We start from the raw sequence: 14,036 nt of genomic DNA on the forward strand, positions 1-14,036 counted from the left end.
CACTAGCATTATACAACACTGTGACATGGGCCTACTAGTGATATTGGAAGTCGTTCGCAAGCTGATAGAGGTTGACAATTATTAATTTCCCACTTTGTGCAGTATTCATGCAATTCAAAAGAAAAACAATTTCCTAAACACCCCAGTAAAAACTAATTAAATGGTAAGCTGATTGCAATGACTTTCTTGAGCTGATTTAATGGACCATGTGCACTGGCAGATTCCATGAGTCTTTTGTGCAAGCACAGGCTGGAGATAATGGAAAGCAGTAAAGTTTTAAAATCCTTTGCTGGAAAACACCCACAAGGCAGCACCTTCCACCATTTGTTAAATTACAATCTGAAAAATAACAAAGATAACCTCATGATTTGCTTCATGGTATCTTTTAGATGAACAGATTAAAATTAACCCTGATTACTTTCTTTATTCATGGTCTTCACCTTTTTTGAACATATTGGTTCATGTCTTTCCATAAATAAAATAAAATAAAACAAAACAAATTAATGAAACAAATAATATTAAATGATAAATAAATAAACTAATTCCTGGTGGATAAAATCAAGTCTCAATCAAACCTGAGTCTGTGCAAGGTTACTTCATAATATAAAGCAATAAAGTGTTTGCAATTTCAGCTTTTAATAATGATACTATGCTATCTAATGCTGCTCTGCTAGTATAAAATTGTGTTATTTTGTTTCTTAGCGATGCTCATAATAGAAGTGCATGTGGCCATTGTGACCCCTAGTAAAAAAAAAATCCTGTGCCATCATTTATTTAAAATACATTTATTTCATACTAAGTATACTTCCATTAAAATATTTATTGACATATCACTCAAGACTCACTGATATAAAATTATATATAAAAAATCTTTATTGCACATGCACATTTCTTAATAGCATGCCTAAAATGTATTTTAATAGCACTGTTAATAAGGATTGTACGGTCTCTGTTTAATATCAGTCTTTAAATGAAAGATATTTAAAGTGTCCCATAAGTATACTTGCAACAATTCCACTTTAGTACAATCAAATATACAGTACATAAGTATATCTTCCTAGCACTACTTCTGCAAAAATTAAAGTTCATTAAGCACAAAATTAGACGTTCCAATTTAGCAGACTTTAAAGTATACGGCTTTAGCATATCAAAAGTACAATTGCAGGGTAATATATATATATATATATATATATATATATATATATATATATATATCACCATGGGGTAGATATTGTCTCTTAGTATTATTCTCATCCAAATTAAAGGGGTGGTGCACCCCTTAGTATCATCTTTGCAAGAAATTAATGATTATTTCTATGTTTGTCACATACAGACAAAAAAACTATGGACTGTACATTTATAGTCAAGTGAACAAGATTATAAAATGAATCTAGAATCTAAAATGTGTGTCATAGTACTAATGTATTTTCCCCACTTCTGAAATCCTTTCCCATAACACAGAGGATCTGAAAAAATGTACGCTAATCACAGCTGAACATCAAACAGTATTGTAAGTGAAGTACTGGCCAGCAATCAAAGACAGTCTATGTAATTAGGATCCCAAGCGTGACACAGTGAGCCAGAAGACTACGACTCAAGTAATGGATTAAAGAATGATGCACTGCATGTGAAATCTCCATTTGTAGGGTGTTATACAAGAAAGAGTAATCCCTTCGGACTCTCTGCGCTAAACTGACTCAGACAGTACCGAGTCATGTGGTCACAAGCCTACACATGGGAAAATGGGAATTTCTTGTTCTTTATTGTGTTGAGGCTGATACAAGAGGGCAATGCCAAAGGAGAATCTCAAGGTAGCAGAAAAGGATATTAAGCTACGTTCACACTGCAGGCTGAAATGACCCAATTCCGTTTTTTTGCCCCTATGCGACCTTTATCTGATCTTTCCATGACAGTTTGAATGACACAGATCAGATCTTTTCAAATGTGACCCAGGCCACTTGGGTATGTGGTCCTGAATCCGATACGTATCCGATCTTTTGAAATGCGACCTCCGTCTGAACGGCCAGGCGACATGTATCCGACCCGTACGTAATTGATACGCTACAAACGCCATAATTCTGCGTTGAAGTAGGGAGGAACGAGAAGAGCCACTCACATCAGTATCCCACCACTCCTGTCTGCGACTCCGCACGCACACGTTTCTCTGTACCGACGTTGCTAACACTGCTCCACAAAACGGCATGGCCAAAAACCTTATTTTTAATTTACTTCTTAAAACGGGAAGATTGTAATTGTGCTGGCTCCGTTGGGAAAATAACTTTAATATTGCAAAAAGAGCTCCGCTGTTGACTACACTGTTGTTGACATCCATGTTTAACGTTAGCTACTTCCGCAAACAACGAGTGACGTCGTTCACCCTTGAGTACTCTTCTGCGCATGCGGGTCACTTCTGGGTCATTTCACGTTCACACAGGAAATGCAAATTATACAAATAATGAAACCTAAATTGTAAACATATTACATTTTTCTCATGAATTAAAGAAAAATGTTAACAATTTTAAATATTTAATTAATGAAATATAAATTCAACAGATTATGTCAAACTCAAGGCATTGTTGTATGAGTATGTACATATGTGTCAGCAAGAATTCAAGTCAACGAATGCAAACACAGACAGAGATGCTCTTAAGCATAACCACATACTGCCACACGATGACTGTGTACTTCATCTGGAAAGTTTAAATGGTTGAATTAAAAGGTGTTCAAATGAAGTGCATTAAAGTCCACAGGCGGCAGCAGCTCATGCATGGATTTATCACATCATATATTATTTCTTAGGCACATTTAACAGTGACCTACTTATTTCTGATTGCTTCGGTATTAGAGAAGAGAAAAAGTATGAGGCTACTTCAAGTGGAGCTTCATTTAACAAGCTACACATTCACCTAAAGTGAAATTAAATGTTTTTACAATGCTACTGAAGTACAGGCTCATATCAGCCAAGCACAATGCAATAGGTATTGAGAGCAAAGTTGATTGTGATTACTAGTAAAAAGAAAAGTAATACTACTTATTTCATTTAAAGAGTAGTTGATCTACAGAAGTCAGAATGAACAAAATGAATAAAGAGTGTTCACAGCAAAATCCACATCTCCTGCCAGAAATCGAATAAAAGCCCTCAGGTGCAGCCTAACTTCAGCACGGAGATGGCTTAGCACCATCCATCCATACTTAAAAACTTACAGAAACCATCTTTGAATCCTTCTTTTATAAGATTTCAATTGTATAGTGCTCTGTCAAGTCGCCAATCGCTAATGCAATGATCAAAGCAGAGGGAATAAATCATCTTTATAAAAGTCACATTCGATTAATACAATAAACTGACAACATCCTGCCAGTCCAAAGAAGTTTTTAGGCAAATGTAATAAATTCACTTTTTTATCTTTATGCAAATATATATATGTATTTTTTCTGTGTGTGTCTATCAGCAGACTGTTTAGTCTGTACCTAACTTGGCATTTTGATTCTAATGAGGCCCTATGGGCTTTCTTTTCTGCATGAGAGACTGCTGGGTTTCTCTAATCACAGAGAATGTTATGCTATAGGAATGTTAAATATGTTTTTTAGAACTTCAAAATCAGCACATGCCGCATGCCAAAGACCAGCCTTAAGTGCACATAACTAAACTGCTTTATTATGATGTGACTCTTAAAACGTTATCTCTGATACACAACGTTCTTTCGAATATTAAAAAAATTCAGATACTGTAAAGTACTGTAAAGTACTGTAATCACTGTGGCCTGATTTACCTGATTTCACCTCACTGCTGGTGTTAATGGAAACAGCTAATAAATTACAATATTTAAATGATTATTTACTGATATGTTCATATGTGCTTTGCAATACAATACAGTTTGAACAGGTATCGGATGTTTTACATTCATTGTTTCTAAACGCACAACTGTACAAACCAACTTGCTGCAACGTGCCGGGGTGAAACATTATCTCTGATTGTGCTGTTTGCACCTCTGCTCTTCTAATGCAAATGCTCTTCAATTTCTCTTAATCACATCTGGTTGGTCCTAATGTGACAATATGAACTGTAGAAATGTTAAGTCAGGTAACCTAAATGGGAACTATACAATTTAACTTTACTGCCAATTGTGGTTGAAATTAAAATTAGAATTACTTGCAGACTTTTGTATTTTTAGTTGCTTGTGATTATCAAGTCAGGGTGTATATGATATTAAAATGTAATATATATTAATAATATATTAATATGTAATACATTATTAAAATTCTGAATGTTACGTTCATATTACATATAACAAAACAATAGATATGACGCAATACTGCCAATCTGTAATACGTGAAGGGCCAAAGTAAACTGTGGGGTGACCACAGGGATCGATTATCGCTTGTCTGGACAAGTAGATATTTTAAAGGGGCAAGTGACAGAGAATTTTACTTGCCCGACTGGACAAAAAGCCTGATTAAAATGTCACTGAAACTTGGCCACCAAAAATCTTTGTGTGAGAGTGATAGTGATTTTATTGCATTCAGTGTAAAAGGCGACTGATAATATATTTATATACTGATCATGTAATAATGAGACTCATGTAGAAACCATAACAGATGAGTGCAACAGCACTCACAGAAAGTTATAGATGCTGTCAAGTACACGAGCATGTTAAAGAGGCAGATGATGATACAAAGTCTTTAATAATCCACAAAGGGTCCATAAAGTTAAGGCAGAAACACGCGTGCACATCAATGAGACCGGACGAGACCGGACAACCAAACACTGAACAGAATGCAAATTATAAGGGGAACATTAAAGAGGGTAATTGACAAGACACACCTGAACATAATGACACGACTAACACGAGACAGTAACTAGGTCACAAAGAGAACATGAAAAACGCAACATAATGAGTCCATCTTGATTTGATCAGGTTTTGTGGACAACAAAGGACACCTTTTGTCTTCAGATAAAATATCACTACCTCTTGTGGAAGGAAGGGGGGTAATATTAACATGCAACAACCCCAGCTCAGGAACTGTTTTGTCTCCCTTACTCTCATCAAAGTGTGAAAGATCTTAAATCCTCCTTACAGAAAAAAAAAACTAGTTCTGCACATCTTTACATGAATCCTTACGAATTTTTCCTACAAAAACACATCGATTCGCTACAGGAGGCCTTTTTCACTCCCCAGAGCCATGTGAGACCCTTTTTCTTAATGGATGAGCTTTTTATTAAACTTCTCATGGACCGATGGAGTGCAACACCCGCTAAGTTGCATCAAACGGCTTGAAAGATCAAAGATTAAATAACTCCAACTAAATTCGTCTGAAAGATGAAAGTCATATAGTCCTATAGAATGACTCCAGAGTCAGGAGTTTTTTGTTTTTGGCTGAACTAACCCTTTAAGGTACATACTGTATATATGAATGCATGGGTCAATGTTAGCATTTTCCATAGATGTGTGATCTTCATATTTTCAGCACAATGTGCTGACACTTTCTGACACTTTCCTGCAATGTGACTTCTCCTACGACGACTGTCAAACCTAGAACCAACAGGAGCGCTGAACATTATTATCAATTAAATTAGCACAACATCTTCAGTGAAAATGTCAGGTGGACAGTACAACAAGAAGAAAAACTTACTGAGTTTAGGATGTGCAGGATGTTTAAACTCGAATAACTCGAATAACACAATTATTCAGCTATGGAGTTCTGACCATGGTCATGGTTGCCCATCAGCCTTGTATGTTTATTCTCTAAACCACTGAGTGAGTCGATTGTTGCATTATGGCTTCAGCAGCTTTATAGCCCCTGAACTCATGTTTGCTTCATTACCAGGACATAACAACAAAATGTGGTGTTTTTATATATGTTTGCTTCCCTATAGGACACACGAATGGCATTAAGCAAATCAGGCTTCAGTATTCTAAGTAGAAAGGTGTTTCCCCAATGCATCAGCATTGCAGTCCACAACGTTTTTCCCTTCTCAGGGAACCGAGGCTATGTTCGGTAACCTGGGTGTTTTTGCTTAATTTTGCAAAATAATTTTGTAATTCAACATTTCTAAAATAGTTCCAATCCAAGCCACAGAATAACTGTTTGGAGTCTCCAATAACACACAGCAGTGTTTCATTACTGAATGAATCCACATTTTTGAACAAATCGAGAGAGTCATTGATTCAGTAACCCATTCATTACAACTTGACTTGCCTCATTTCTGAATGAATGTAACATTTGAATTAATTGGTTGAACGAATGACTAAATGACTCATTTATTAAAACTGTTATTTGCCGCAGCCTACATTTCATTTCTCCAACATTTCTTGTTTGTATGTCCCAAAAAATATTTCAAACATTGGTCTTATAAAATTATGCATTTTCTCAATTTTGGAATCAGCAAAAATCGACATCGGCAGGTCACACTTACAAAAAAATTGGAAATCAGAATTGGCCAGCAAAATTTAAATCATTGCATCTCTACATCCAAAAAAAAAAAAAAAACTTTAACTTTGGTTATACACTTAACAGTCTGGACTGCAAAGCTCTAAACCTCAGCAGACTAGTATAATTATATATGTAAGGGGGAAAAAACATTGCGTCACGTCCTTAGACATACTGCTAATGGAGTGAATTGTGTTTATTTCTTGTCACTGCCTACAGGCCTGTGAATGGCTTCTGACAATGTTGCATTAAACCTCAAACAAAACATTAAAGTTTGAAAGAACTGATGCTATGTAGGCAAATATAAAGCCCATTTAGTTAATAAAGCCTATAACCATAAAGATTTACTATTACAGAAATCATAAAGGAATGACAGGGTCAGTTTGAGGAATATATTAAAAGCAAATTTCAATTTTATAAAGACATTTAGCAAACATTTATGATACAAAGAAAATGGAACCGCATGGACTGGACTTATCTCATAAAGCCACTTCTACGCTTGATGTAATGGTAGCCTAAGGCTGTGAAAATAGTCGTCATTGTAAGAAACCTTCAGAAAGCAGAACAGGACACAACTGCGTGCAGACCAATGTACTGAAATGCACCTTAAGAGTAAATGGAAGTAGCTGGCTACAGAGCACTGGACAAAACTCTGGGTAACATGAAGAAAAGCATTAGTCTTACTTGTGTTGCACTAGCATACAAAGAGCAAAGCATCTATGGATAGTAACATTGGATAACATTTTTCATCTTGCATTCTTTCAAGATCAGACATCACACATCAGTTTCATGACATAAAATAATCATGCAGCTTCAGACAAGTTATTCAATACAAAAACAAAAGAAGAAGAATAAAAAAAATGATTAGGGGCAGGTTATTATTACAGCTAACAAAAGCAACATTTCTCATTTTTTAAATTAATAAAACCTATACAAACATTCCAGTGTTCAATTGATCTTGAAAAGACATAAAATTGACCACAAACACTGTCATCAAAAAAACAGGTCAAATATGCAAATCAAACTGACATCAAAAACTTGACATAACATTAATTTGATTCAAACTGAACATCAAGCATACTGGACCTACACATTCATTAAACCAACTTCAGTGTGGGATTAAGTTCTTATATTCACCCAATTACCACTGGAAGAAATGTATGTTTCAGCATCTTGATTAAGGTGCCCTCTGGGATATTTAACACACACAAAAAAAAAAATAATCAAAAAGTATAATAATTTCTTAAAGATACTAAAATAACACTGCTGCAAACTCTCAATCAATTACATTTACAGTTTAAGAAAATAATATTTGTTTAGTTTAGTTTATAATTTCATTAAAAAATTCCATTCCTTTTTTTTTTTTGGCTAAACATTAGGTCATGCAGCCAACACAATTGATTGTCCCAAAATAAACTGTAATGCATTGCACATAAAATTGCACCTTTATAAAATATTTGCAAGAAAGAAATGAATTGAATTTAACATGGCTCATGTGAACCACCAACAATACTCAAGAGCTAAAACCTTTTTTAATTTTTAAAAACAACTTCTGCATGTCCCCATAAGCTCCCCTGCTTTGATCAAGCATACATAATTAAATTATTCAAGCACAGGGGCTTGTTGAGTATTCCCCCCAGCCTCAATTTCGTACTTGATCATTCCGAGTTCAATTTCATGGATTTTGAATAAAGATTTGAGTTCATCCAAAATGTGGCTTTGACATGTCAAATGTTACTTCTTGACTGTTTTCTATAAAACTCCTGTCACAATAGCAACAATTGAGATCTATTCACATAAGACATAACATAGCAGGTACAAGACCGAATTCAGACACATAAGCCCAGCTGCAGCATGCTGATCCTATTCTGCTGACTATTTGTCTTTAGAAGATAGGGGTACTGAAGGCATCTTGCTTGAAAATCTCAGATATCATCTTTTATATATTTTTTACTTATATATATGCAGACAGTGGTTGGCATTTGGCAGCAGCACAGTCCATGTAAGTGCCCTTGGCCACAGCCTCCGTTCCCCCCTGCTCTCTCCAAGCTCTTGGAACAGATCCAGCAAGCCTTCCAACTCCCTCCCTTGCTAGCAAAGGGCTATTTATCTCCTGACAGCCACAAGGCCCATCATACAAACATCTCTCCACCGGCCATGCCACTAAGCTTTTGTTCAGCCGTCATGTCTGCTATGGTCCTATTTCTCTGGCAGAACGAGGCACTGCGACCCCTAATCTGCTTATACCTGTCCAGCAACTTATCTGTTGCATACATACCTCCTCAGAATATTGCAGTTTAGCATGTAAGTGGTTATAGCATTGTCTTTCTTAGCAGACTGAGAAACTACATTCACAGCAGGTATGCTAAGAAATATCTGCTTAAATGTTCTAGGAAGTGCAGGATGATGGACATAACATTATTGCCAAGGTTAACTAATAAAATAACTCTTAAAAATGAGTGTTTTGTGATGTATTCCCACTAAAAATGTCAAAAAGGTGCAAACAGCATAGTGTGCATTAAGAACGATTACTTTAAAACTTATGGAGTTTTTCAAAAGACATTTTGTTTCATCCAGTATTCTCAGTAACATTAGACCCTCTAAGATATTCACAGAAAGTCTCAACCATTAACATAACTGGAGGGTAAATTGTGGCAATATGTGAAATTACATGCAGAAGGGCACACAAGAATAAATAGGTGGTTTTAGTCAGCTGGTTTAACTTTTAGTTCTGGTTTGGCTCAACTAAGATACAGATGAACAGATGAGATCTCATGCTATTTCATGCATTCTGACTTATTTACACTGTTAAAGAGTTGGATTCTCGTGCTGAACATGGGCAAAGTTAGAAAAAAAACGAACTGGACGTTTGACAGAGTATTTCTGTGCCAAAGACACTCCTTCTGGGTTGGTATAATTTTCTGAAAGTTTTTTTTAGAGTATGGCCCTGTATGACATCATAAAGGGCTCAATTCCTATGGGCACTTCTCCCAGAGCTTTATTCCGGTTACAGAAGTCATCGGCAGTGCTGCAGAACCCAACGGTAAGGAAATAGTGGATGCAACATGAAGTTGTGCCAGTGTGTTTGTTTGTTCCTGGGATTTCTGTGACAAATGATTTATAAATAAATTAAATTTAAGTCAATCCTATTTTTGTTCCTGTTTTATTTATGTTGATGTCACAGTTTGCAGATGATACTATGCAAAAGCTTTGCGTGCTCGTGACTCCGCCCACGGCATGCCTCCAGGAGTTTGACTGTTTTCAGAGAGAAGAGGAACAGCTGTATCTGTCTTTTATAAACCTGATAAAACTAAAGACTCTTCAGAGAAATGAAGGATGCATTATTTCTCTATAGGTACTCAAGATTAACATGAGATTGGCAGAAACTGTGTGAGTTATGTCCCCTTTAATGAGGTCACAGTATGATTTTGATGGAGTGATCATATGAAGAAAAGTCATGCAATTTTGGGTACAATATGGCAGAGTGTCATATCCACAGGTTTACAAAGCACTTTTCTGTATTATGTTGAATAAAGGAATATAATACAGTGGCCGAGATAGCTCAACGCGCTGCAATTTCAGAAAACACATGCAAATTCAAAAAATACCAGCAAATAAAAAAAACATCTTCATCAGTTCGACAACACAAGTGCTGCAAATCCTCACAACACATGCATATAATGAAACGCGCTGCAAATCATCACAACACATGCATATAACGAAACGCTGCAAATCATCACAACACATGCATATAATGAAACGCGCTGCAAATCATCACAACACATGCATATAACGAAACGCTGCAAATAATCACAACACATGCATATAGCGAAATGCACTGCAAATCATCACAACACTTGCATATAGCGAAACGTGCTGCAAATCCTTCACAACACATGCATATAATGAAACGCGCTGCAAATCATCACAACACATGCATATAGCAAAATGCACTGCAAATCATCACAACAATTGCATATAGCGAAACGCGCTGCAAATCCTTCACAACACATGCATACAACGAAACGCTCTGCAAATCCTCACAACACATGCAATTAAAAAAGCGATGCAAATAGCACTGACCACAATGGAAATGTTTCAACAAAACCTCAAAAAGTGGCGGACCCGGCTGGGATTTGCCTATCGTGCAGTGGCTACTGGTCAGTGGAGTTGTTGGTGAACTGAAAGGTGAGTTTTTTTTTTTCATGTTGTTTTTTTAAACACCATTCCTTTATCTTTGGGATATTATTAGCCTGAATAAGCTGAATTACATGATTAAATGTAAAACTTTACTTAAGATGGCTAACTTTGATATCCTCAGCTAAATATAATTTCAAGGTTAATGAAAATAAATTTGCAATGCTTCATTCATTGATTCTTAATTTGCATGTGATGTGATGATTTGCAGGGCGTTTCGCTATATGCATTAGTTGTGATGATTTGCAGCGCTTTTCGCTATCTGCATGTGTTGTGATGATTTGCAGCGCGTTTCATTATATGCATGTGTAGTGATGATTTGCAACACTTGTGTTGTCAAACTGATGAAGATGTTTTCTTCATTTGCTGATGTTTTTTCAATTTGCATGTGTTTTCTTAAGTTGCAGCATGTTGAGCTTTCTCGGCCACCGTAATAAAAAGACTGTGAGAATTCCCTTGGCTACATGTCAAGCTCTAAATCACTTGAGGCTACTGAGTCGTGATGAGATGCTACTAGGTATCATACAAAACTAATTTAACCTGTACAGCTGCAGTAAAGCTGCAGTGAATCTGTGAAACATTTTAGCGGGGTATACTGTAAGAGCAGTCAGGCAAATCAATTTAAAAGGCAAAGTAAGAGGCAGTTTTGAATTTATTGTCTCTCAAAACACTAAATACCAACTGACACCACTGCAGCAAACATCTGTTTGTCACTATATGCACTGCAACACCAATCTATAAGGTCACTGCGTGCAATGACAAAAAAAAAAAAAAAAAACGGAATTTGACAAAATCTGCTAAATTCAAATTATATTATATTAAATATAATATACATTCACTTTGTAACCAGAAACCAACACATTTTTACTGGGGGGCCTTTAGATTGTACCCTAAGTGAATATAACCCGATATTAACTACCACTTACACCACCATTAATATCAGCATTAAAACGAGTTGGTATGGTAACTTACACTGAAGCGTTGAGTAATTGTCCATTAGACTAGGCTGTTTCTACAGACTGTTAGGTACTCCAGCAGTAGCCTAATCCCAGCTGAGACACGAGTCACATCACACGACGGTTCGGTCTGTGCTCCGCTCCAGCGTTTCCCTTACATCAATGCAGCACTGGACGGACATAATGCGCTGTGCACTCACAAACTGCGCTACCGATGTCTTACTGAGATGATGCCAAAACAGGAATTATGTTCCAAAGCATTAATGAATAGAATGTGTGTTGAGCCATGTCCTCCTGTTAATGTGGAGGAATGGAAATTCAAGTTCATTGTCAACGATTAAATCGTATCTGCTTCTCTCGTTACGCATATTCAGTAAAGCTCATAGACGGCTCTGTCATGACAAGTGACATGTCGTGACGGGATAGAGTCTGTAGCTACGGCCCGCGCGTTTCTTCTTGAATTCTATCCATCTTGTCCACTATTTCTGTTTGATGGGTCAAAATCCGGCGCGGTAAAACAGCAGATACAGTTCCTCAGGCTCACACGAGCGCGGCGCGAGACTCTGTCCCCGGTGCCGGAGAGGAGGATCATTAGTGGAGGTGATCGGAAGAGGAGAGAGGAGTGGTCTGACAGAGAGAGAGAGAAGCAGAGAAAGAGAGGACAACCGGTGTGACGTGACTCCGGTACTCGCAAACGACACTATTGCGCCCATCTGCTCATTGTAATATATTTAAGATGGAGAAATGTGTCACTCACTACAACCGCAAAACTTCACCATGGTAACTAAATAAACCAAAATATACAACAAACTAAATACGGCCACAACACTTTGTAGTCCCAGTTATTAGATGATAATGACCATGTTTACATGCGTGTTATTTTTAACTTAAATAGTAAGTAAATCTATTGGTTCAGGACCATTGGCGATTTTTTTTTTTTTTTTTTTTACGCTAAGGGGGGCTTAATAGTTCAGAGGGGTACTAAAAAGCTAATTAAATTTAGAGAAAGTTATGACTGCCTATGGCTGAATCTAAATTGAGCCATCTTTTGTTTTTCATATACAGCAGCTTAGAAAATGCATTTTCATTTTTTTTTTCTGTTGCAGACACTAGTAATATAACTTGTAATGTCAAATTCCAAATATACAAATTAATTAAACACTTACAAATTAATACAATTTATGATCACACATAGAAAAGAGATTTATTCATTTATTTTTACACATTTATGTAAAAAAATTTTTTATGACAATCAAGTGTCAGTCACTCTCAATGAAAACTGTCAGGAAAACACTAAATTCCAACATTTCTTTTTACAATAGATGATGTGCTAACAATTCATAATAAGTTGCTACTCTGTGACAACAGACTCATCTCCATCCTGAACTTCAGACTGTCTACTTGTTATTGTTCACATCTGAGCTATTCTGTGAAGTGGATCCAGGACAGTCCAGAACTTCAGCAAGACTTTGGACTCACCATGATATTTTTACCTTACATGCAGAAGGAAAGCAGCCTGTGTCACCTTCTAAAAACTCTCAGTTTCCTTCATCGATGAGAAGCTTATCATATTCATTCTTTGCAGTTTGGTCTGTTTATTTTCGTCTGTCTTCCTATTAGCCTACTTTTAGGACATTTGGTTGTGTAACCCTTTGTTGGCAGATGAGAAATCACGAACATTTTCACATCCTTCCAACAAGATAATTGTTCCATGTTCAAGTCGCTCTCTTCTTACGGTTTTGTACTGAATGATGTGTTCTGGTCGTGTAGGACTATGCAATTTTTTAATTTTGGACCGTAATTAAAGCATCTTGTTAATACTCATTTACAGCAGACTGGCAAATTGCAGGCCTTGTATTGCATATTGTGACATACCAAAGTAAACCATGTTTTAAATCACATATTTACATGATCATACAGTCTGAGTTAAAAAAGAATGAGAATAACAGTCCAATCCCTGATTCAGATACCTAAATCCCATTTTTTCTTCAGGCGACAACACCAGACTGAAGCTGATAATGAGAAATTGTAATTTGCACTGCATCTGTCCCACTAACAATACTGTTTTTTTTTTTCATCTGTACTGTATTCAATTATACTTGTATTTATTCTAAGTATGCTGTGTTCAACTTTATTTTGTCTGACATAAGGTCTATTGATATTTTTAGCTCAAAATGTTATGACCTCCCTTGTTACACTGTTGGTACGGAGGGATCTATATTTCATTCTTGTTTTATACATCATTTCATCAGTGGATGGATCATCAGTTGATCCAAAGATAATCATATTCACTGTCATTGTAATGATTAGAATCAACTTCAGTTAGACTGACCTATAGAGTTTTAGCCGGCAATGGCGAATGGCATGGTGGATTGTGTTCACCAACAGTGTTTTCTGGAAGTATGCTTGAGCCCATGTTGTGATTTCCATTACAGTAGCATTCCTGTATGTGAT

General features: G+C 36.4%; 1 protein-coding gene across 7 annotated transcripts in view; it reads right to left on the reverse strand.

Annotated features, from left to right (window-relative positions):
- LOC128015601 (leucine-rich repeat-containing protein 7) overlaps nt 1-14,036 on the reverse strand; it is a 125,610-nt gene that overhangs the window by 74,715 nt on the left and 36,859 nt on the right. For 6 of the 7 annotated variants that reach the window (XM_052599575.1, XM_052599569.1, XM_052599571.1 and 3 more), the window contains exon 1: nt 11,599-12,194. The exons of the other annotated variant lie outside the window; for it this stretch is intronic. In XM_052599575.1, the coding sequence (XP_052455535.1) occupies nt 11,599-11,623 (25 nt within the window). In that variant the 5' untranslated portion in view covers nt 11,624-12,194. Of the gene's footprint in view, nt 1-11,598; nt 12,195-14,036 lie in introns of those variants that run through there. 7 annotated transcript variants of the gene reach the window in all.

This window comes from Carassius gibelio, chromosome A6, assembly GCF_023724105.1.
Source record: "Carassius gibelio isolate Cgi1373 ecotype wild population from Czech Republic chromosome A6, carGib1.2-hapl.c, whole genome shotgun sequence".
Classification (NCBI taxonomy): Eukaryota; Metazoa; Chordata; class Actinopteri; order Cypriniformes; family Cyprinidae; genus Carassius; species Carassius gibelio.